Source organism: Eutrigla gurnardus, assembly GCF_963514095.1.
Source record: "Eutrigla gurnardus genome assembly, chromosome: 6".
NCBI classification, from domain to species: Eukaryota; Metazoa; Chordata; class Actinopteri; order Perciformes; family Triglidae; genus Eutrigla; species Eutrigla gurnardus.
The window spans coordinates 8,670,212-8,695,854 of record NC_139920.1 but is presented as its reverse complement, the minus strand read 5'-3'; the positions used below and the strand labels follow the sequence as shown (position 1 = coordinate 8,695,854).

At 42.2% G+C, this 25,643-nt stretch overlaps 2 protein-coding genes across 3 annotated transcripts in view; both read left to right on the top strand.

The window, feature by feature from the left end:
- The first annotated feature begins 1,140 nt into the window (after nt 1-1,140).
- slco2a1 (solute carrier organic anion transporter family, member 2A1) lies at nt 1,141-19,497 on the top strand. The gene is made up of 14 exons (XM_084011803.1): nt 1,141-1,368; nt 6,457-6,594; nt 7,637-7,799; nt 8,226-8,438; nt 10,274-10,372; nt 10,466-10,605; nt 11,810-11,882; nt 11,973-12,137; nt 12,503-12,707; nt 14,410-14,557; nt 17,402-17,565; nt 18,006-18,070; nt 18,505-18,625; nt 18,718-19,497. The coding sequence occupies exons 1-14, from the start codon at nt 1,309-1,311 to the stop codon at nt 18,836-18,838; spliced, it is 1,875 nt and encodes a 624-aa protein (XP_083867929.1). The 5' UTR covers nt 1,141-1,308; the 3' UTR covers nt 18,839-19,497.
- A 1,327-nt stretch (nt 19,498-20,824) lies between these two features.
- rab6ba (RAB6B, member RAS oncogene family a) overlaps nt 20,825-25,643 on the top strand; it is a 49,238-nt gene continuing 44,419 nt past the window's right edge. Inside the window, exon 1 of one of the 2 annotated variants that reach the window (XM_084012343.1) lies at nt 20,825-21,102. In XM_084012343.1, the coding sequence (XP_083868469.1) occupies nt 21,033-21,102 (70 nt within the window). In that variant the 5' untranslated portion in view covers nt 20,825-21,032. The remainder of the gene's footprint in view (nt 21,103-25,643) is intronic. The other variant, XM_084012342.1, reaches the window with a different exon arrangement.

Below are 25,643 nucleotides of genomic sequence, written 5' to 3'. Positions count from 1 at the left end.
AAATATATATCATTATACTCATATTTAAAGGAATAATCTCTTGAATTTAGGGGCCTCTCCTGGCAGTTTCTCAGGAGGGTCCATAGCAATATTAAAAGTAATATAGTACTATAGTATAGTAATATTAATGGACTCTGTAGTGTATAATCACCTGAAAATAAGAAGTGTTGATTTTCATCACCTTAGAATGAACACTTCATATCTACATACGGACGCCGTGTTTCTACAGTAGCCCAGAAGGTCAACTTTACAGCCAAGTGTTAAATTCATCTTGGTAGCTAATTGATTGCTAGCGTAACCGCGCTCAGCTGCACTTCAATGTAACTGGAACGTTTCAGCACTTAAAAACACGGAGACCTGCTAAAAACACGTTAGCATTTAAATACATCACAGGGCACACGTTCATACAGTAGAAATACATACACTGATATACAAAATGTCTAACGGCTGTGCTTGGCAAATCACTCTATAGGCACGTCTCGTAGACTGGCAGTGTGCAAAGCTTCCGCATCTAAGAGGGCGCCATAGAGCCAATATCTAAATCCGAATGATAGCAGGTGGAATCAAATGCTAGACTAACCCTGTTACAGTAGTGACCTGTCAATCACAAGGTAGCCCCGCCCTAAAGTATCCCCTGCTTTCTGGTCTATTTGACTCTAAATGTACCCTAATTCACTAAATGAACATCATGCTGTTTTGAAGACCATAAACTCATGTTAACAATATTTACTGAGATAATACATCTCGTTAGAAATAGACTTAGAAATAGAATAGACTTCTTTTTGCAACCAGAGGAGTCGCCCCCTGATGTCCAGCAGAGAGAATGCAGGTGTGCCTGAGTTGAACATGTATTTAACTACTAACTAATCGGCCTCCAGCAGCTTCCCTGACGCCGCTCTGCAGGGTTCATTAGCGGTGGTCTCCGTCGGCCCACCACTCATTATCTCCAGTGCTGCATACCACCGTCAGTGAAGCGTGAAGCCCGTCGGAGCAAACAGAGCAGCGCTTCACCGACACGGTGGAAACCCCGCTTATCAGAAAGGAGCCCTCGCGGTCTAACAGACAGCTCACGCTCTCTCGCAGGTGAGCGTTTACGTGACTCAGCCAATCAGCGCGAGGACGCTCTGTCCTCAATTCCCAACTTTCAAAACATTTGCGCGTGGAGCTGTGGGCTGAGTCCAATTACATCACCGACGGCCATAAAAAAGGAGTCCACTCACCGGCGGGGGGGCGAACAAAGGCGAACTTCTGACACACAAACCCGAGAGGCTGCGAAGTGCGAACCACCGTCGAGCCGGAGCCGAACTAATGGACGTATTTCCCTCCAAAGTCATGAAGAAGCCGAGGACGTGGAGCTGCAGCATAAAGGTAGGCGGCTTGTTTTAACCTGCAGCGATCACCTGAGCGCCGAGGAGTTTGAAAAGGTTGCATAATGCAACACACAGGTCATAATACTGAGAGTAAACAGAGCTTCACCTTTAGAAACCGAGTCATGTCGAGGTGCTGCAGAGCTCAACGGGATAGAATGGGTTTTAGTCGGCAGTGCAGGGAAAATAAATAGCTTTTACTTCAAATGATACACTTCTCAGTGTTTCACAGACTATAATCTTCCTGCCATATTCAACAGTTAGTTAATTCACATTTCTATGTCTGCAACCAAACCAAAATATTATTTTTTCCTTATTTGCTCTGTAAAAATATCAGAAATCAATATATTGGAGTGTCAAACCACCTGCATATTCCATCTACGGCGATGAGAACCAGCAGCAAATCCTCCCATTTGACAGCCTCCAGCCAGAGAACGTTTGGCATTTTTGCTTGAAAAATGATTTTACTAGTTGCTTATTATGTATTTATTAATTTAGTAAATAATAGTGTCTCTCTGCTTTAGGTGGATTTTGATGGAAGGAAAACTTTCTCTGTTTCTATCATTAAGTCGATGAGAGACTCATTTCTAATAAAAACTTTTTACATGTTTGGCAGCTGTACATTTTGATGTTCTGCCTCTCTGGCTCCGATATTAAAAGTCTCACCAACACTGATTTGTGGGAGGAAAATCTTAACACCACGCAGTGCCAGGGAAAGCACTCATGCTTCTCTGGATGGCAATAATGGGAGAGAAACAGTTTGTTCCTGGGCTGTGAGTAATAATGAGGCAAAACTCCATGTTGCTTGCAGCATAACTCAGCGAGAAATGACACGTCTCCTTCACCGGTGTGGTGTTGTGTGATTTGAAGAGTGACTAACGCTTGTGAACGCTCGGACCACTTAGGCAACTTCTACATTTCCAGAAGGTGAAGGCTTCTTTGAGAAATCGTCAGTGTTTACGTCTCCAGCCTTCTCATGCAGACTGTGGTGGGTCCGGTTACCGTAAACCTTCCTCCTGTTTATCATTTCAAGTGTTCACTTTAAAGCCCCCCCTCTGTCCAACCCATGGACAAATATAGAGAGAGAGAAGGTGCAGCGGGCCCCACAGATACTATCCCATCATTCAGTTTGAGTGTTCATAGTGAACTTTGGCCGATCGGCCGCTGTGTGATTGTACCTGCAGCTGTATAACGGTGTATTGACATAATGGGAGTAGCTCCGATCCCAGAGGACGAAGCAGCAGGTAATGTGTCGGTACGCCGTTTGTGCTGTCGTTACAACTGGAAGCATCCTTTAAATTGCATCAATCTGTAACACCGGAGCTCCTGATTCCCGTCGAGCAATTGCAACAAAATAGTGGGAAATGTCTGAGTCTGAGTGGACTTTTCACATGAAAGCAAAATGAGTTTGCACTCAGCAGAGCCAGCGGGTCAACATTCATCCATCTTTCTTGACACCATCGTAGGCTACGTGCTGTACAGCGTCTGCTCTCGGTTTCATCAGGACATTCCGTTGTGTTGTTTTCCTTTAACAGCGTGGCTCTTATCTGTGTGCAGCCCGGTTACACCATCAGAATCTCTTTCAGGATCGCTCTCACACCGGGCCAGGTTTCTGCTCAGGGACGCGCCACTCTCCAGCAACAGTGGAGCTTTTTGGGGAATACGCTTCTTCTTACCGAGACTCAGACAAGAAGATTGACACCACTCTCTTATTTAGCACAATCACTGGAAACCAAGGGGAAACAGCCGTAGATCTTTCTCCGTGTAAAAAACATCAACCAGCAACACTAACTCTAATCAACACATTATATCTTTTGTTTAATCCGTACAAAATACAAAGAGACGAACCAAAGAAGACTCCAAGAAGCCAAACAATAATCTGTCACCTCTAAACCGTTAACCTGTCATTAAAAGTCTACTGATGCTTTAGAGGTGTTTGTAGGAAGGATTTTCCCGTCTTTAGGCTAAGCTGACTTTAACAATATTGTCCTCCACGTCTCTGCAAGGAACCACGCAAACATTTAACACCTTTGATCATGATGCTATTGTGCTGCAAAACGTTTTGTGTGTTCTCTCACAATGAAGGGAGGTGATTTGTGGCTTTCAAGTATCCTGGGAGACTTACCCTTACGTTTCCTTTTATTTCAGGGTTTTTTTTTACCAAGGTCACGTATTTTTTGTCACAACCAAACTCAAAAATCTTATCCAGAATCAAAGCTGCAGCACGTGTCCCTGAAATAAAAGTCCCTCTGACTTCCCTCAATTCTTCCTCCTCAGCAGGGAAGAAGGCTGGGACAATGACGAGCAGACAGACGGAGCTGAGAGTGTTCAAACAGGATGAATATGTTTGCCCTCTTGCCAACATCAAATAGGCTTAAATCATGTCTATTCATATAATAAATCCTGCGTCTTCACAGTGTTGACACATCATCACGTCGAGGACCATTTGTAGTTGTGCCGCCCTTTTTTTCCCCCATACTTTACAATACTCTATGCATATCTTATACAAGTTTCAACAATGTGCAACGTTGCTTCACCAATCAGAAATGACCTGCAACATTCTCATATTAAAACTGAGACGGAGCTAGAAAACCGATTTTGCAGTTTCTCTGGCTAATGTTGGAATTTCAAAGCCAAATAGTGAGAAAGCCAGAGACTTGTCTGGCGTCTTTCTCAAGCGTTATCTGCAATAAAAATAGAACTTGGTTATAAAGTATTATAAAGTGGATTCTGAGTTGACCCCACGCTGCGGTTAAAGAAACAGACTTGAACCGCTAACTTTCTGTTTGAATCTAAATCACAAACAAGAGGCTCTTTGCCTGCCTGAACAAACGGATCCATCTGATGCACAATGAGGATGAAATATTAGCAACAGTGTGAAAGCATCTATTGTGTGTGCTAACAAACCATAAAGCCAAGTTTTAATAGGAGCATTAACTGTTCTGAGCCAAACGCATAGTTTATTCTCCCTCGGCCGACCTGGCAGTCGGTAAACAAGCTGAAAGCTTGGCTTTATCACTGTTTTCATAGCAAATTCACTCCTAATCTCAACACGTATCGTCAACGTCATCCGTGCATCCATGACCCCCTCCGGGGAAGTCGTACGAGGGTCAGCGAACGCCTCCTGACACGCAGACATCCATTGGCTCGTGTCCCCGGGAGCACGATGTCCAGCGGGCAACATGGATGCTTTCAGATGTCTGGATGTGGATCAATATGAGACACATAAACGTCACTTCAGGCTCCAAGTCTGGTCGTTGGAACGCTTTCATGACACTTGGAGTTTCTGAGAAAACCAGATGAATTACTGCTTTACGACAAGACGCCACTATTTTCACAGTGCAAAAGCATCGGCGCGACTTCTGAATCAGACTTGGAAAGTAACTAAGTACTTTACATCTGTGTGTGACCATCCGGGAGATTCCACTGGTTGCCTGGCAACTGCTCCCATCCAAGAAATCGTCCAGGCACATCTGTCTCCATGTCATAGTGTCATATGTCACAAAGAACAACGTATCTAGAGTGATTTTGTCAGGTTCAGTCGCTCCGCTGACCGCTGTAGCTTCATAGCGAACACACGGCATCCTCGGAAAGGAAACAAATGAGCACATTTTCCAAAATGCTCAATAAAACTATGGCGTTTATTTGAAACTAAACTCTGTTTAACGGACTGTATAAAATGACATTGATCAGTGTGGTGACGGCTGCGTTATTGGTTGTTTACGAGTCCAAACACAAAGTACAAGACATGAACTTGGTGGTTGAGTTCAAGGCTCGAGACTTAGACAATGTTTTAGTTTACATAAAAAAAAATCTATCAGATTATAAATCTGATGCATTGGCAGAGATTACAGTGCCAAGTAGTTATTGAAATAACCTTCATGTCAACCAGCTACAACATTAAAAACCTGCTAACGTGTTACTAAATCAATAATAATGATCCAATAATAATAACCAACTGTCTGAAAGAGGCCATTCTGCATCATGACTACTCGTACTTTTCATACGTCGTCATTCTTATGCCTCCGCGCCGGCGACAGCTGTGGCCAGAGGCGTCCTCTTCTCAGGTTTTTCGTGTTGTCGTCACCCTGATATCTCAGGAGGAAGTTTCCTGGATGAACTGATTGTATTTTGGAGGTCAAAGGTCAAGGTCACTGTGACCTCACGTCCTTCCTGAACACAATATCTCAAGGATGACTTACTTGAAATTTGGCACGAATGTCCATTTGGACTCAAGAATTAGAATTTGGAGGTCAAAGGTCACTCAATATTTCACACAAATACGGAGATTAAAATGATGAAGTGATGACATTTTGTACAGACATGGATGTAATCTGCAACGTGACTGGTTTTTCTTTGTACTTTTGTAAAGTTTTGTAAAGTAAAATTTTGAAAACACTATTTCTACTTCCATTCAACTTCCATGTTTGATAAGACTTCTCCACATCACCTCCTATCTGTGTTTTCTGTCTAAAATATGTGGATAGAATTGGGTGACGGAGTTCAGGCCTGATGTGTTGGTACTTGTTAGTTGTGTCATGTGTTTTGCGAAGCAGCTGTTCACTGATGTTTAAGTATCCACTCCATCGGTGAACTTAACGTCGTCTCAGTGTGGTGGTAAACTACAATCCTCTGGTACTTTTCTGTTTTAGTGTGGTGGTAAACTACAATCCTCTGGTCCTTTTCTGTTTTAGTGAGGTGGTAAACTACAATCCTCTGGTACTTTTCTGTTTTAGTGTGGTGGTAAACTACAATCCTCTGGTCCTTTTCTGTTTTAGTGTGGTGGTAAACTACAATCCTCTGGTACTTTTCTGTTTTAGTGTGGTGGTAAACTACAATCCTCTGGTACTTTTCTGTTTCGCCACATGTTGGCCGACATTGTGAAGTCCTCTGAATTGTTCTCTGTTTCTTGGAATGATTTCGGCCTCTGGAGTAGAGTAGTGTGTGAGACTTTTGGGCCTGATCTGCCTCTATGTGAGCGCCGCTGAGCATCTCTTGCAGCTGAAAATGACACTTGATGTTCATGACTATAACATTTTGGAGACTCACCTGTCCTGTCCTGTCCTGTCTGTCTGTCTGTCTGTCCCAGATGTTTGTCCTCTGCCACGGCCTCCTGCAGCTCTCTCAGCTGCTGTACAGCGCCTGTTTCAAGAGCACCATCAGCACAATCGAGCGGCGCTACGGCCTCAGCAGCTACTCCTCTGGAACCATTTCCTCTCTGCACGAGGTAGGAGCCAACAACAACATGCCCTCATGCAGCCTGAGATCATGATAGCTTTATTACAAGGATGCTGATGACAAAGGAGGAATTGGAGAACAAGCACCATATCAGAATAACACTTCCTGAATTCAAGCCAGACTGCATAATTTTTTTGGAACAGTTTTACTACGGATACGTGGGGTCATGGAAATGATAAAGTGTACCGTACATGCTCCTCGGGGAGGGTGCTGTGTTTTTTTGTGGGTTTTAAATGCATTACACAGATGGATGTTTCGCAGGTTTCAAGTATGCAGAAGCAGGGGTCACTAGTCACATATTAAATCACTGCATTCACATTAGCTAAAATTCTTTTCTCAGGATTTGGCCAAACTTTGCGTTCTGTCATTCGGATCTGATTTATCGTATGATATATAATGAAAGCACATATCAAAACACAGGCTTGTTATTTAAAGGTGCTGTGATCTATATCTATAACAATCTCTGCAGTTCATCTTGGCAATGCACTGCTTTCTTTCAGCTCATTGTGTCGGCCTTATATCGCAAGACATTAATGTTTGATTCACTCATCAACCTTGTGTCCAGACTCAGCAGGCGGCTGCTTTCTCAGTTTTCAGAGACGTCAACAAACCGGCACACGTAGCTCTCCAGCACCAAGCGTGACCAATTAAAACGTTAGTGAACATTCAGCAGCGAAAGACACCAAAACGGAACAACAAGAAGAGTAAATATTGAGCACAGATTAATCAGTCGGACAGAAATTTGACAATTGTTTAATTCTAAAAAGGCAAAGGTTTGCGAAATTGTGAGAAAAAAATGTGATAGTATGTCAGTTTCCAGCGTTCCACTGCCCCCAAGTGGCCAAAAAGTCAGTTGATGATTGAGCTTAAAGACGTTCCCTTCCTTAAACATGCATTCTGAGTTGTGTGCAGACTCCAGTGAATGAGTTCTACAGTGCGACCCAGGCCTCTTCCATATTTGGATTGGAGAGTGTGTTGGTGATGTTGGAGGAGACTCCTCAGTGACTCGTGTGTCTGTGTCCGTCTCTCAGGTCAGTAACAGTGTGCTGATCGTGGTGGTGAGCTACTTTGGAAACCGCGTTCACCGCCCTCGCGTCATTGGAATCGGCGGACTGCTGATGGCCGTCAGCGCCATGATGCTGACCTTACCTCACTTCTTGTCCCAGTCCTACGAATACGACTCCGTTCTACACAGTAAGACAAAGAGCCGAATGTGACGCCGCCTCTCCGTCTCCACTGGCACCGCTGTGACAGCGAGCGTGACTCAGTCCAGAGCAGCGGACTCACGAATGTACAAATATGTCAATGCAATTTATGAGACCTTACTTAAGCGTTGGTCTCGGACGCTGCGGTGTCCTCAAAGCGACGGCTCCATAGCACTCAGCAGGAGTCAAACAAGTACCTGCTGTCTGGCTTTGTGTATTTAGAAAGCCTCAGCGCTGCGCTCCAGCTGAACTTTTCATAAATCAGAAGGAAATTCATAATCTCTATGCACTTGCTGAAACTTTGCTTTTTAATTTTACCAGCAGAGAAAGTATGAAAGTATGAAGCTTGAGCTTCAGGAAATGAAAGGAGTTGCATCAACTGGCTTCTCATTAACTTTCCCCTCCTGTGATCCAGATCGCCATGACATCTGCAACCTGCAGAGTAACTCCAGCCGCCTGGATACTTGTGGCCGCGACGAGACCCGGCGTCTGGCCGACACCAACAACCTGTGGCTGCTCATGGCGAGCGCTCAGCTGCTCTTCGGCGTGGGCTCGGTGCCCATCCAGCCCTTTGGTATTTCCTACATCGATGACTTTGCCGGACCTGGAAACTCCCCTCTGTACATAGGTGAATGGCCTTCCGTTCAGAGCTAGATTTGTTTAGGTAAAGAGAACACAATCCGAGGTTCACGCTGCCGTCTGGGTGATGGACGGGATTACACCCTCAGCAGTTTTTTAATGTTCACATTTGAATTAAAAGGTTGTTTTTCAAAACCTGAATAAAAGTATTTTATTGGTCAAACTAAAAGGCATACTTGTACACTAAATATCTCATTTATAACTCCCATCACATTTTTAAACGTGAGTTATATAAGAAATTTGGACGCAGAAACTTGTTATTAATTTAGATGTTTGGATACAAAAAAATGCAATTCAAAAAATTTCGATTTCACTGCAAATTTGGTGACATTTTCTCTCTGTGGTTTCTTTTCACTTTCACACATTAGTCAAATATTCAACAGCTATCTGCAAAAACATGAATTTTTCCAGTTGATGTTAAAAAACAGCATTTCACTAAACAAACGACGTGAATTAAAACAATTCCAGACTTCTGATTGTTCCAGATACCCACATTGGTATCATTCAATCAATCAACAATCTCCAGGATTTTAAGACTGAACTGAAGATTGAGCATCTTATCATGATTTCTTTTGCAGCCCGTTGATACACGGAGCAGTGACGACATATGGTAAATAAAGTGAACCTGATTGGTTCCCCTGGAAACGCCCTGAGCAGCACTGATTGGTGCTTTTACAGATAGAACCTTGTAGAACCAAATTAGAGATTTATTTTGGAGATAGAACTTTATTTCCCAAGTTTAAAGCAATTAATATATTAAAGCCAGAATAAACCTACACAAAATGTATCAAAGAATCAATAGTAAATCCACTTGACACGCATGTACACAACACAGCAGCGAGTGAAATGAAGCATCTGCATTTACTTTAAGGTAAATTCCAGTTGATATCAGCCTGGGCCCTGTGTATATAAATGTGGGTGAGGAAATGAGTATTTATGCTTGGAATCGGTCAGTAGATCGGCTCAGCCGGCAGCCGTGACCCGGCTAATCAAACGGGGCAACTATGACATTCTAAGTTATGCCCACTAAAAGTGCTTATTTTCACCAATAAATGGCTCACAAGAGTCTGACAACATTACCGATGCACAAGCAAGTCTCGCTCAACTCAAGTCTCACTCTGAAATCCCACAAGACTTGACTTGTTGCAGGAAGACGAAGGTGGAAAGAGCGAGAAAATGTGGACGAGGCATTTGAATCCAATGTTCTATTTGTTTGAGCTGAGTATACGGATGAAGAGCTTCCCTTTAGGTCAGTGGGAAGCTCGTTTATGCGTGCAGGGAGTCAGTTTGTGGACCTCAGGGCTCTAGTGCACCAAAAGACCTCAGCAGGAGGCAAAGTGGCCTGGCCAGCTGCCACCCCACACTCAGAACTGGGTCCTTGTGGGGTCTGGACCAGAGGCCCTCTGGTTCCAAAGCCAAGTCCTCCCAGATACCAAAGAACTGTCATTAATTGTTTTTTTTTGTAGAAAATGATTTTAGTTGAAACAACCAAACAGCTTAGAGAGAGTCCCCCGAGAAACATCTAGTCCAGATCAGATCTCATGATGAACTTCCAGGGAAAAATGAAAAATGAAGAAATAGAAAATCCCACGGCTGCATCAGAACAGATCTGCTCTCTTCAGTCAGGTTTTCTGAAACATCCTCCACAACATTATCAGTGGAGGCGGTGGGAGTCACCCTGCTTGGATAAGAATGTTGATGTGAATATTTTGACAACATTTCAAAAAGGCAGAACCTTATATCGCAATTTGGCCAAATTAAAATGACAAAATCGCTCTACAAAACTTCCTATACTCTGCCTCACTGTTGCTTTATCATCCGCAGCCATCCTGTTTGCAGTCTCTGTATTCGGGCCTGCCATCGGCTTCCTGCTGGGCTCAGTCATGCTGCGGATCTACGTGGACGTGGACAAAGTCGGTTTAGGTAATAATCAGGTGGTTGAATGCATCTCAAATATGCTATAGTCGGGTTACAGCAGGAGAGATGGTTGATTATTGACGTATGTGTTTCCTGCAGGAGCTGAACTAGAGCTGAGACCCACGGATCCCCGCTGGGTCGGGGCCTGGTGGATGGGCCTGCTCATCACCTCCGGCTGCCTGCTTCTCACCTCCATCCCCTACTTCTTCTTCCCTCGGAGAATGCCCTCCGACGAGAGCGTGAGTCCCAGAGATCTTATAGGACAGATCAGCCCTGCTGTATGACCACACGTTCCTTCAACTAGTGTGTCGCTGTCGTTATACTGACACCTACTGGCTATATGCTAGCATTGCACTTTCCTTTTCCTTTTCACCACCTTGAAGGCACAGCAGTTTTCTCAATGTTAACACGTAACTCCAATTTATAACACATTTCAATTCCCAAAAATGTATTTTTACTTGACCTTTTTAAACAATAGTTAACATTAGATAATCTTAGATAAGATGAAACCAAATTCTGTAGGATTTTACAATCATAACAATATACAAAAACATCATCCTTTACAATCCAGTAGAACAGCTGATGAGCTTTGAATGTTGTGTTAAAAAAAGCAACCGATATGTCGGACTCATTCTGCTCTTAAAGGGACAGTTTGGGTGTTTTGAAGTGGGGTTGTATGAGGACCTTATCCATAGTCAGTGTATTACCTACAGTAGTTAAAGTGTTTTTGTCAAGGGAGGCTGAAAGATAGCATAGATAAGTTTTACTTTCAGTTCAGTTCCCGTCGGAAAGGGCTGTCTGACAGCAAATCGGTGAAAATATTCTAAATATAGCGCCCACCTGAACTGATATTGATTTTGTCAGGTGTCTGCTTTGCTGCTGCCCCCCTCCACACCAGTCCATTGCTTTGATCCCACTGCTGTACTGCTGAACATCATCTACTGTAGGTAGTAACACGCTGACTATGCCTCATTCAACCCCACGACAAAACACCCAAACCATCCCTTTATAACATCAACCCTTGGATCATTTGGAACATGACGGGAACTAGAGTTCAACTGACAACTAACAAAAAAGTTTAGCAGCCACTATATTTCTTTATTAGAATGTTTGGTTTCTTATAAAAACACTAATTCAAACACACAAACTGGGTGTGTGTCTCTCTGTGGAGACAAAAGCTCAGAAATCTTCCATTATGCTGTTTGACAGCTTCGGGTGATTCTGAATGCAACGAACCCTGTGGAGCTATTACACAGAGCTGTCAATTGAGTTTAATGTTCCTGCGTCATGAAGAGACAAAAGGGTGTGAGAGGAAGAGGTGGGAGACACAAACCTTTTGATGTTTTGACTGATAAATCACAGTCTCCCAAGTAAGAACAGAGCTGATTTCACTGTACATTACACAGCCAATACACACCGTTTACACAGCAAGGTGTTTTCCAGGTGACTGAAAGTGAATCTGACATGAATGATGACTTCAAGAAGCCAGATGTTTCCTTACTGGATTTCCTTAAAAGTAAGTTTATTATATTCAGAATGCAAATCTTCGACCTGCGTGGTTTCTGTACATAATCCTGTAACACTCGTGGTGATTGTGTGTGTTCAGTGTTTCCCAGGATGTTTGTCCACCTCCTACTGAGCCCCCTCTTCCTGATGCTGGTTCTGGCCCAGTGCTGCTTCTCCTCGGTGATCGCGGGTCTCGCCACGTTCCTCAACAAGTTTCTGGAGCGACAGTACAGCGCATCGCTGGCCTACAGCAGCATGCTAGTAGGTAGGTGCTGTCGGAGTGCAGATACTAAGACGGGGCTTTCCCGAAAATCATCCTATAATAGATTACTTTAAGTTTGCTGCTCGCAATCAATGTCAGCTGTTAAATGATTCAAGTCATAATGCACGGCACGGCTCGTATTGAACCGTTTTTATGAACTCGGGAAGGGAAATGAAACAGTCTGTTAAAATCATTTAATGGACACTCTGGAGTGTGTCAGCCTGATGCACTATGGCCACTTTCCTTTGAGTGAATTTAGGTTTGTATTGCCATCTTTTCCTACACAATAGTGTGTTTGTACAGGAAACCCCTTTGGACCTCTTAAGTAGAAGGCAGTAGTAATAGTTGCAGTTGTGTTTACTGTCCAGGTGCTTTGAATCTGCCAGCGGTAGCAGTGGGGATGCTGATGGGCGGGATCATCATGAAGAGGGCGGGTCTCTCTCAGAAGGCCATCCCACGCTTCTCCGTGGCCATGCTGACTGTGTCCACCCTCCTCTTCATCCCCCTCTTCTTCTTGGGCTGTCCCACGCAGAAGGTCTCCGAGGTCAACCACTACCAGATCGGACAGTATGGGTGAGTGAGAAGGGGCGGGGCATTCTTGTGACGATGCCTTCATGCGAATGGCATTGTTTCTCAAAGCGATGTTTTAAAGTTTTGGGGCTTTTCTTGTTAGAGGAGTCAAACACATCCAGCTTAGCTCATGTGAAATATCTGCTCGGATATAATTAAATTAACAAACAAGCAGTTGTAAAACGTATTATAGTCCCAAGTCTGTTTAAAGACCATATAAATATCCTACCAGATTCTGAAATATAAGTACATTTACATTCCTATTCATCAAATCTTGGAGCAAATACACACATACACACAAGTATAATTCCAGGCTTTTGCCTTCGATAGTATGTAAATTGCAGGTTAGACTGGCCAAGAATTGGGCTAAAGCTGGCCAGTGTTACCTTTCAACATTACTCCAGACTGCATCCCAGCCAAGAAAAGACATCCGTGCTGGTTTCAGTGTTTTGGAACCTGCATTGTTTACACCCATGTTTGCCTGCTAGCGGTCCTCTTCCTTCCTATCTTTTGTTGACACATTGCTGAATTGCTTGGCGTGTTTCTGTATCTCTGACTGTAGATCAGTGGGAAACGCCGCTTGGTCATGTGTGTTCGTGTGTGTGTGATGATACAAGCATATCGGGGGTCTGCTATAGACTGAATATAAGAAGTGGACATAGTCATTGTCACGTCACCCATTGGTTTGTGGACTACGGTTTTAAAGCCTTGAGTTTGGCATTTTGGCCGTTACCATCTTGGTATTGTTGCAACCGGTTAACAGAAGTGACCATATTTGGACTGTGGAGGAGCGACGGATGGATCGGACGAACACAAACAGTAGCACCCTTACTGGATCTGGATCCATCTGGATTCTGGTGTGAAGCTGTTAACAAAGTTAGCTTCATAATTCAAGATCAACTTTACAGCTAAGTGTAAAGAAATCTCAGTAGCTAATAGCACTGGTAGCAGGAAATGACAGTAGCAGCACCACAATAGCGCTGCTGTGGTACCGACCTGTTAATCACCAGGTAGCCCCGCCCCTCAATCATCCCCTGCTTGCTGGTCTGTTTGCCACTAAATGGACCATAATTTACTAAATGAACATCATGCTGGATTGAAGAAGACTTGATTGAGACCATAAACTCATGTTTACAATGTTTACTGAGATAATGAATTAAGAGAGAAGTAGAATCATTTTCTCATAGGCATCCATGCAGTCAGACTTCTTTTTGCAACTCTCGTCAAACCCCGATGGCCAGCAGAGAGAATGCAAGTTTAAGGCACTTCAGATTGGCCTCACTTGTCAGAACCTGCTGTGGTCCTGCTTATTAAATATATTGCTCTATAGCGCTACTAGTGGTCAAACAAATCCACAAGATACATTTAATGATCTGACAGCATAAACAAAAGGCTAACAGGTCATTATCAGGTTGGAATTTTTTTTCCCTCCATGATTTGAAGCTGCATGGAGTAAAAAACTCATAACTTGGTTTAAGACCAAGGCCAGGTTTTATGTCCTTGCCATTTTCTTTGTTATTACATTATTATTTATGTATGCGTGTATTGCCTCGACTCGAAAACACAACATTTGAACCTTTGAGACTTCAGGTAGCTGCTGTGATAAAGTCATAAAGTAATAGGATGTAGATGAGTCAAAAGCAAACATAGTGATGAAACATGGACTGCTCATTAGCTCTGAACTTGTTTTCTCTGCCCTCCACAGCTCTCTATCGCGGTGCTACTCCAACTGCTCGTGCCCTGCCAGCGCCTTCAACCCCGTGTGTGGCTCTGATGGTGTCGAGTATATTTCTCCTTGCCATGCAGGCTGCACCAACTTCACCAAAGACCCCAACAACACCCACAGGGTTCAGGTAGGTGCCCCCCTCCAAGCACCCATTCATGGTTTCCTCCAACAGTGTATATAATCCCACAGTAACAGCATACAGCATATGTGATAAGTGAATAAGATGCTTGTGATAGGGGGCTGTATAAATACAATTTGACTTTCAGCTGCCTTTTTCATCCGGCGAATATTTATGCAACACTAGAATAACGTTGTTAAAATAAATCAGCAGTAATGAGTGAAATTACCTGATGCAGAGTTATCTTGTCAGATTGGAATGATAAATACGTTAAAGAAAAAAGAATAAATAAGATTTGTTTTTACTGCAGGGAAAGTGTTCAAAAGTGTATAATTTTTTACTATACTGTCTTGTATAATTGTTCTCAGTGTAGGAGGAGGGAATACGTATGTGGTTGTCCTTATTGAGCCCAATTAGCCTGTAAGGGTGTAATTAACCTTTAACTGTGTCGAGGCAGAGTGCCGAAGGGAATGCTTATCCTGCATTGAGAGTGCATTTAAATCTGCTCTTTAGGGGATAAACTTCATTGTTTAACTTCTTTCTTTTTTACGTGTTAAAGGAACAGTTCACCCGAAAAATCAAAAATGCATATTTACCCTCTTACCTGAACTGTTCTATTTATTGATCTAGATTGTTTTGGTGTGCGTGGATTAGTTTTGGAGATACGGCTGAAACGATGTCTGCCTTCTCACGAATAACGTGGAACTAGATGGCACTCAGCTTGTGGGGCTCAAAGCACCAAAAAGGAAGCGTGTTTGTGAAAGAGCTAGATGTAAACATTAATGGCGTCCTACTCGGCTGTGCTGTGACGTTGGTGTAGGTGAGCTTGGAATATTGAGTATAGATACACGCTTCCTTCGGCGCGGTGATACCCTTGGCAGGTGTAGCTCAGTAGATAAAAAATAGTTCCTCTATGAAAGTACTTACAACAAGGTCTGTGGATTATCTTGAGTAACTTGGTCAAGATTTCTGGAGAGAAACATTGATGTTGTATCCATTATATTGGAGAGGAGACTACAGGTACGAGGGAAAATATGTATATTTTATTAGGGGTGTGAACGTTCCCTTTACATACTTGCAATAGGAAGTGACATTAACTGTACATGGATACAGAGTTAGAGTTGAGAATTAGGAAAGGAGTATCCTATTATTTCAACTTTGTGACGTATTTGCCAAACGATCACCGGTAATATCAGCAGATATGATTCTTAATGTGCCTAATCATCAGCCAGGAGCCTTCAGTGTACTAGCAGCCAGAGCAGACAGAGAGAAACCGCTCTACTGCATTCAATGGCCGATCAATGCTTATTAGTCATAGAGCATATAGGAGGTGTTTTAAGATGGACTAAACGTCAGTATTTGGACGTCACAGCTTGTGAATAATCTCCCAGTGGGTGGATTGTGTGAAACTGCTAATAGAGTATTAGTCAGTTTGAGTCGGTATGTAAGCCTGCTGTGTAACAATGCAGCACAAACTCAGACAGTGATGGCGGCTAGCTTAATGAACTAATCCTGACAATAATTATTTTCTCTTTCTTGTGGACTTGGCTGAAGTGGATGGCTGAAACATTCTCATAAGCTATTTCTGTATTTTAATGAATGACATCAGCAAAAATTCTATCGTGTTGTTTGAAGGGGAAACATACATTTTAAACATAAACAGATAAACCATGAAGGAGTTTGAAAGATACATTATATGATTTCAACATTTCCATGGTTTTCTCCCTGAAAAAGCAATTCATTTTTTAGTCATAAATGTGCTACGGCGTATTAGGGCCACTGTCGGAAAAAAAAAAAACGGAGCCGAGAGAGGTGGGCAATATTCTGAGATTAAAAAGTCACAAATTTGCTAGTTTAAAGTGGCCCATTTGCTAGTTTTAAGGTGGCAAATTTGCGACTTTGTCGCTTTTAGGAATGTCGCGTTTTTTTCTTATGGGTGTTTGTTGATCGGGTGGTTTGGCTAAACTAGCGGTAGGTCATAGAGGAAGTAAACACCTAGCTTGACCTGGATGTTTGCTGTTGCTATGACAACAAGTGAAAGCTACCGCTAGCTTAGCCAATACACCGGATCAATAAACACACATAAAACAATTTGGCATTGTTTGGCACGTTGTGATGTATTAATAAGAAAGATAAAAGTGACATTCCTGGGACGTTGGCTAGCCGGTTGTTAGCATCGTAACCTACCGCTAGCTTAGCCAAACCACCCAATCAACAAACACCCATAAGATGACAATTTGGCCCATATAAAATTAACCAACAATAACCATCAACAGCCATCACCCAGGACCTTAGCAAAGCGTTGTCACACGTTGGGATGGATTAATTAGAAAGATAAAAGCAACATTCATGGGAAGTTAGCTAGCATAAATGCCAGTTGTTAGCATCTTAATAAACTAGCAAATTTGCTGGTTTTAAAGTCGCAAATTTGCCACCTTAAAACTAGCAAATGGGCCACTTTAAACTAGAAAATTTGCGACTTTTAATCTCAGAATATTGCCCACCTCTCTCGGCTCCGTTATTTTTTTTTCGACAGTGGCCCTAAAACGCCGTCATATAAATGGAACTTAAAAAGAAAAATATTTTTAATTTGTCTAATTTGACATTTTTGGAAATATTTTCATTCACTATCTTGCCGAGACTTTGATGAGAAGAAAGTTGATGCCACTCTCATGTTTGTGTGCTGAATTGAATTCAGGAGGTAATTAACAGCTAAGAAAAATCTGCCTATCAATATCTCTGAAGCTGAAGGTGGGGAAAATAAAAAATAAGTGCAGATGTGACACAAAACAATAGTTTTTCATTGGCTTTGTCCAGATAATAACATTATTCTCCTTGCTTTTCTTCATACAGCTGTACACCAACTGCAGGTGTATATCTGGGAGCCAGAGCAGTGCCCGACCTGCTCCCTGTCCTAACAGCTGCCCACATTATCTTCTCCCCGTCATTCTCATCATCTCGCTGGCGTCTCTGATCGCCTGCCTCACTCACAACCCCATGTACATGATGGTGCTCAGGTAAAGAAGGACATCAATATATTTACAGTGTATTCATCTTATGGTATATATTTTATATGTTCAAAAGTCATCCAAAATGACCAACATTGATCTTATAGATTATGTAGTCTGCTTTTCCACACACTTACTTGTGATTATTTGAACCTTATATTTTATAATCTTGTTTACAAATACTGTTTTTTTTGCACCAGCAGTGACTTAGTGTCTTTTTGCACTTTAAGAATGAATGGAAATGAAATAGAAATTCGCTTTACGGTTCATAAATGTGTTTTTTTTTCATACAAATAAAATGTAGTTGTGTTTTGTGTTAATATCATACAATGTATTTTGAAAATAAAAAAAGGTGTACTGATTAATCGCTGCTGCTGTTGTTCAGTATTGTATAATGTTGTATATAAAATGCAGGTGCACCCTCTCATTTTTGTTTCTGTTCATTTCAGATGTGTTCCCTCTGAAGAGAAGTCATTTGCTATAGGAATTCAGTTTTTACTCATGAGAGTATTAGGTAAGTCAGGCCACAAATACTGTTTGTGTGTAGTGCTATACACAAATAACTATCTTTGTTTTAATAATAAGCTTCCTTTTGTTAAAATGCCCAATAGAACCTCCAAATCTCAAAATGTACTAGTAGCTCACTGTCCAATACATATATGTATATATGTATAAGTAATATAAGTAAAGAAGACTTTCTGAAATAAGTAATTGCATGAATAAATTGTGCAAATTATGAATAAATAATTGATTTAGTAATTCAAGAAATAAGTGAACTCATTATTGTGAATGGTTATTTTTTTTTAAATATTAACAGGAGCTCATCATTATTTCCTTATATTAAATTAGAATTAGAAATAGGTTTGAAAATGGTTACCATTGAGCCAATGTTGGATGTCCTCTAGTGGCTGTAGCTCTAGTTAACCCTGTCCTCTCTTCCTGCCTCAGCCTGGCTGCCTGCCCCTGCTCTCTTCGGGACGGCCATCGATACGTCATGTATCTGGTGGAGGCGTGTGTGTGGAAAGAAGTTTAGCTGTGGTTACTACGACAATGTCGTCTTGAGGAACAGGTTAGAAAACGCATCACTAGGAACAACTGGCATCCACATATCATCCACACAATGACTGACATGGTTTATCTGTATGCGTGTGACCCCTGCAGGTACTTGGGCTTACAGGTGGGCTATAAGGTCATGGGCATCATTCTGCTGATGATGCTGGGCTGGAAGGCCAAGCGGACTCAGGAGTACAGTCTGGTGAAGAGACCTGAAGGACCACTGTGAGCCTGCTGAGATCTGTGTCTCTTTATAGTGAAACATGTTGAAGAACAGTGTGCAGAGCAAAGCTGTGTCAGTAGGGGAAAGCCACAGCCAAGACCGGCCTACACTGACCTCAACTTCTGTAGGCCCCACTTCACCTACCTGCTGCTTCAATGGTTGGAGTCCAGATGTAACTTTTTTGGCTGCTTTAAAGCTTATGATTGAAATTGAAACATGTCCCACTTATTACAAGTTAAGAGAGGAAAGCTAAAACACCTCTCTTGTGTGGTACCTCACAATATTTCACATGCATCTGAGACACCAGCGAGAGTTCAAACAGCACATCAAATATATTTGTGTATTACTTGTTCCTATAAGTAAGGAATCAATTTAAGGCTTCTATTTCCGCTGGGAACATATTATGTAACTAATTAACTGTATTAGCTTAATATTTAAGTTTATTTTTTTATAGATGTTTGTCTCATACACAGAGACATATGTGATACCTGCAATACTCGTTTCCTATATGATGATCACATGTAATTTTTAATTGCAATGCTAATGATGAATTGTATGTATAAATTGAAATAACCACACACATGCTCTACAGGTGTGGTTGTATTGGTTACAGTGGAGTGCTTACATGCGTAAGAATAACTGGCTAATACAGTACAATTAATCAAGTCGGCGTGAAGTCTTTTATTCCTTTCTGTCCTTGTCTTTGTCTTGAGACGCCTTCCAGATGGCTCAGGTCTACAACATGTCAGTTGCTTTTGGTAGATTCATTCATTTGCACTACTAAAGTACATTGTCAGCTAAGGTGGGTCCTGTTTCTTTTTGTGGTCATAGATCTTTTAGAGGGCCCTGTGTCCATTTCTTCACAGTTCAGATTGGGCCAAATACAGTTATGTTTCATCGATTGACTGCAAACTGACACACACAAAAACATTATCCTCACATTGGAGAGCTAATTGGTCTGTTTAACTAATCAAGCCATGTGTAGTCTGATGTGCATGCACACTAATGGAAATTGGAGTCTAGGTACACAACACATTGGCAATATAATACACTTCCTACACACATAAGACATGCATCCAATAGCCAGTAATATAACTCCTAATCCTAGTGGGAAATTGCAGTATTATGGGTCCGTCATAAATCACAAAATAAACGACAGAGAAGCAGATACGAACTATAACTAAAAGCTTTACTTGAAACTAAACAAAAATCTAAAAAATATACAATGATTTATTCCCTTTAATATTCTGTACATGATCCATGGGAATTCACTTTATAGCACCTTTATATTATGAAAAGGTTATTTGTTGGAAATACATATAAAAGTGTTTAATAATCCCCTTATAATAAATCAATTCATGCAGATAAACACGTATGGAATATGTGCTAGTATACACATGTATATCTGAATATAGCAAAACATATAAACTGTAATGTGACTAAATATCTGGACTGCATTTATACAGCCCTTGTATCTATATTAAATATAGATGAGAGAATAACCATGATGACGTCATTGGGGTTATCACGGCTACAAAGTGAGGGGCGTGGAGTTTGAAATAGGTTCAGGCAAGGACGGCATTCGTAAAATATCCTGTTATGTTGCATTATGGGAACTGTACGGTTACTGTATCAATGCTGATGATGACTCAATACTCTGCCTCCTTGCCTGCATCGATTTTGACCAGTCTTTTTGTTTTAAATCTTTCTCTTACAAGTTCACTAACTTAATGGGGGTCTAATACCAAATCGGTGGAATACCCTTTTAAGTGTGAATCATTAGCCTGATTTACAAATGTGCACAATGTGTCTGTTGAACCGAGAGAAGAAGTTCCCTCCAGACTGGTGAAACTGAAGCCCAAGCATTGACACGGCTGCCTCTCCCTCTCCTCCGCATGACGTCATTTTATAATCACGGCTCTCGTTCAGCGGAGAACGAGGAGAGGCCGCGCATGCGCAGGAGCCCTCGGGTGAGGGAGAGGAGAGAAAAAAAAGCCGTCATCACGGAGCGGTGCAGCAGCAGCAGCGGTGTGTTCCCATCACGAGCAGAGAGCGCGCGGGGCTGAACGGAGAGCAACGTCACCGCCTTTTCCCATCCAGCATCCTCACCAACCGACGACCGACTCGAGTGGCAACACAAGTCCACTCAGACTGTCCTCCGGTGTCCAGACTTCCCCTCCTCCTCCTCTTCCTTCTCAAAATGTCCGTAGGCAGTGACTTTGGAAACCCTCTAAGAAAATTCAAACTCGTCTTCCTGGGGGAGCAAAGTGGTAAGACATGTTCAAGTTAATGTCTGCTCGTGTGTCAAAGTGAACCCGTTGCACCTGCGTGCCGGTCAGCAAGTTCGTCCTGTTGGAGAAACGTACGCTGAGCTAGCTAGTGTCGGCGGTTCCGAGTCTCGTTTTGAGTTGTGGGGTTTAAAAGCACATTGAAGGATTTAAAAGAAGAAGAAACCCGGTGAAACGTCTGTTTCAGTTTGTGAGAGTGAGGGAGGGGAGGGGAGGGCGTCATTTTAATCAAATTAGCAGCCTGTCAGGCTTCAAACAATGGACCGGAGTGTTTTCAGCCGTCAGTAAGTTTAACATTAATATTAAGCTCTCGGTTCCACCCTGTTAGGCGTTTTAAGGTGGCTCTCTAGTTTGAAGCTGCTGTGTAAGGAGACTGTGCCGGATCGTGTCCGCTGCTGTTGGATGGTACAAGTTGGTAAATATCCCTGTGTGTGGAGACACACCCAGGTTGTCAGTGGCGATGAGATAACTTGGCTGGCTGGCTGCAGCCTCGGTGCTGGACCTGGTCCTGGACCTGGTCCCTGGTCCTGGACCTGTTCCAGTCTGCTTCCTGCGGAGGCTGTCCACCATTTGTTTGTGCACGTTCAATTAATCATCGTTTGAGTGTGAGATCTCTGCATGACAAGTCATGATGTATCTGTTTTATCTGTGCCTCCATCCCTTCATTCATCCACACCCTCAGACATTCAAAAGCTTCTCCCTTTTTCTTTTCCTTTTTTTCTTGTCGAGGTTTCATTGTGCCAACAAAGATGTGTTTCCACAAAAGATCTCACTGAGCTGGCTGAGACATGATTTGAATCTTTAGGTCTGCTCTGTCTTTTGAACAGGGCAGGTCTGTTTATTGTCTAATTCAGAGGTCTCAGGAAGCCAAATGAACCACATTAGTCATGGTTCAGTCCTTCAGTGGGTCCTATTGATCATGCAGTATAGCGGGGCCATGCATCAGTATATGTTGTTCCATTAACACCAGCGACGCATATTATTATCTAAATAATAGTGGGTAATATGTTGTCTAATGTCTGCACAACCAAACAAGGGATCATCACTCAACACCGAGGCATCTTAACAATCAGCAACACTGAGATTGTTAAACAACAAGAATTCCTCTTTATCATATTATTGCAAATTGGAATATGTGGGTTTTGGACTGTTGGTCAGACAAAATAAGACATCTGTATGTAATTGTGCTCTGGGAAGACGTGATGGTCGTTTTTTCACTTTTTTCTAACATCTTAGATTATACAATAATCAACTAATTAAATAATTTAATCAATGAGGACACTTTCCCCTCTGTCATACTCACATCTGTAAATTAATGTAAATTAGACACCTTTATATAAAATAATATACAGAAATATGCCTCTTGGTTGGCTTCACACACTATTTTATGATATTAAGAGAGCTACGCAGTGAGCCAAAGGGGATTTGGCTGCACAAACATTAGGGAGTGTACTGGATTCACCAGACCACGAATGCTGTGACATTATAATGACCAAACTGGTGAGCCACTAGATATAAAAAGACAGAATTTCTTATTCATTAAAAGGTTATGTATTATAAAGGATTTTAGGTTTTTAGATTTGAGTGGCACAGAGGACAACTCAAGCAATGAAGAATGAATTGGTTGGATTGTTTTTGTGTGTGTGATGTACAGCCTTATTCAACATCAAACGCCAATATTCATCTGTCTTTATTATCATTTAGATGCTGAATGAGCAACTGGTAGTGATATAAAAGCAGAGGCTTCAGGTTAGATGATGGTTTATGGTGCTTTGTAGGTTTGCTGCAGCTTCCTTTCTTCCCCTTCTCTCAGTGGGAGTCCTCTACTTGTTCATCAGTTTTACTCCGTAGTATGTTTTTGTGCAGAGCTCATGAGCAATGCAGGACGTATTACAGCAGTGTGTGACATGTGAACATATTGGTTGTAACTGACAGAAGACTTGCATTATTAATCAGGAACATTTCTTTATTAAATTCCATAATACTTGCATGGCTTACAGTTATCGCTCATTAAAACCTAGTCTTAAACAAATCGTTTTGTGGGATGTTGATGTAGACATCACATGATGTGTTTCTGCTTGTCTGTCCTATTTTGAGATATATGTTTTGACAGAAATTGTGAGTGTCTTGTATTGCCTGAATGATCATGAATCACAGAATCAGCATTTCCCATAATTCCTGCTGACACCACCACTGCATGGTAATTATGGCAACAGCTGTAAAGTTTTATCAGTAATATAAACCTTTGGCCTAATAACCTTGGGGGTTTTAGCAAGTAAGATGCAGCAGTTGGCCTCATTGTGTAGCCTCTCTGGTAAAAATGAACTCATAATCCACTGGAGACCATACAGGTCTGCAGTGACGAGTCCCAGCCAGTCTGGAGGAGTGAAGTCTCTGCCTGTTGTCAGTGTGAGAGGACTATATTTGTCAACCAGCCTCATGTGTGATTTGGTTGTCTCCGGTTGGAGCTGTGTCTCTCTGCTGCTATAATTGCAGCTAGTGCCCAGGCGGGCGTGAATCCCGTCAGCTCTGCTACTATCATTTATTAATGTACATGACAGGACTCTAGTATGTCAGGAACGGGGCCATGAGTACAGAGGCTGTGGTGAAAAGACCACTTGTTCTTTCTGGGTTGATAGTTCCTGTGTACAGCAATGGTGGAAGTGTCTGGAAAAATGTGTGTCTATAAAGGGAAAGATGGCAAGATGTTCTGATTTTCATAAAAGAATCGGCTAACGTCAGAGAGGTGGGGGCTCCAGATAAAGTGGGTGGAAGCAAGCAGAATGTTAAATGAGCTGTCAGGAAGTCTCTTCTCCTGCATACTTCTTTGGGTGTTTTCTACACTGCCTGTACAAAGGAGGCTAGCTAAAGATTTTCCCTGACAAAGCTGAAGGCTTAAAGCAGGCCAATCAGCTGTTTCCAAGTCTGTGCTGCCCACGCTCCCGGTGGAAACAGCATTTTGCAAGTTCCAGCGTCTGAGCGTTCAACCAGGTCATTGTTAGAACACCTCAGATTACAGCTCTGCTTTTATTGGGTCATAGATGTTTTGCCATAGGCACGTTTTCAAGGGAGCAATACTGGGTGGTGCTTTGTAAAAGCTAATTGTTTGGAGGTAATCCCTTGCTGCTTGCTTCATTTCACCTCAGACAAACAGATGGGAATACATTTGGTAGATGCCTCCGCATGGCTGCCATGAGATTTTGCTCACTGAATCAAAATGCCATCTTCCATCTTTCACTGCACAGAGATTGCCATTGCGCAAACTCAGGCTGGCTTCAAAATACTGCTGAATCACCGGACCGATATGCTTCAAAGTAGGGTTTGGTTGGTTGTCTGATGCATCAATCACCGTGTCTCAGGGTAACCGCTTTGAAAGCAAATGAAACTCCTGAGTTTTGGCTTGCCTGGCCAGGGAGCAGCTGACCCTTTTTCTCACTGAGACTTTGAAACCGCAGATGTAATTACTACATATTTACCCACACATGCACACATCAGTGTCATGCAGCTTTTTTAGGTTGAAATTGTGAAATGATGAGCCAAAATACTGTAGCAAACAGACGCCAAGTCACGATTCGGTCTGGATTCGGTCAGTGTATTTGGATGTATTTCCCTCTGGTAATACATTTGGCTCAGTATAGGCAAGTTTCATTTGAAGCCAACTTCTAAAACTGCTCCGGGTCTTAATGTGTAGATAATGTATGTGCACACATTTCATCACAGAAACTGAGACATTATTGCATGTTGAGAATATCTTGCTGGTGTGAATCAGAGGAGGTTGGAGATGATATGTGTCGGGAGCATTGTTGTGTAGGTTGGTTAGTTTCATTTGTTCGTCCATTCTATTGTAACTGATACTTGATCCAGCTTTTTCAGTCAGATATGCAATATCAGAATCAGTGCATCTCAAGTTTGTTTCTGTAGATTCAACCCAATACATTGTTTGTATGATTGCTGGATGCCTGTAAAATGTATATTTTCAGACTTAATATACAAAGCTGAGCTTTAAGGTGTGATATTTCTGTAGTAGACAGTTTCCCAGACATCACCTGGTTAATACGATTAAGGGTGACTAACACAATGTGTTCTCTTTTTGGCATTTCGTGCCTTATTTATTGTACAGAAACATGGGTAATGACATGCAACAGTGGGCCTCCAGGTGGATACCAAACTGGGACGTTGCAGTTCATGGTTTGTGGGTGTTGGAAAGAAAACACACAATATCCTGAAAATTTGTCAAACTAAATCTTTGCTTGTTGTGAAAGACCATGGGATGCTGTGTGAGAGCCTCAGGTGTGAGACGGGTGGAGCAGATGAGTTCATTTGGCAGCAGACTGGGACCAGTCACATGGCTGCTGAACCTCATCAGCTTCCCTTCACCGAGGAGGAACCTTCTTTTTTAACTGAAACATTCTTTAAATTAAAGTATGCTACATAGGTACAGGTTTGATTCTCAATTACACCTTCCTAATACCCATTCTGGTGGGCTCTTGTTGTCCCAATGTCCTTATTCAACTTAAATTGAA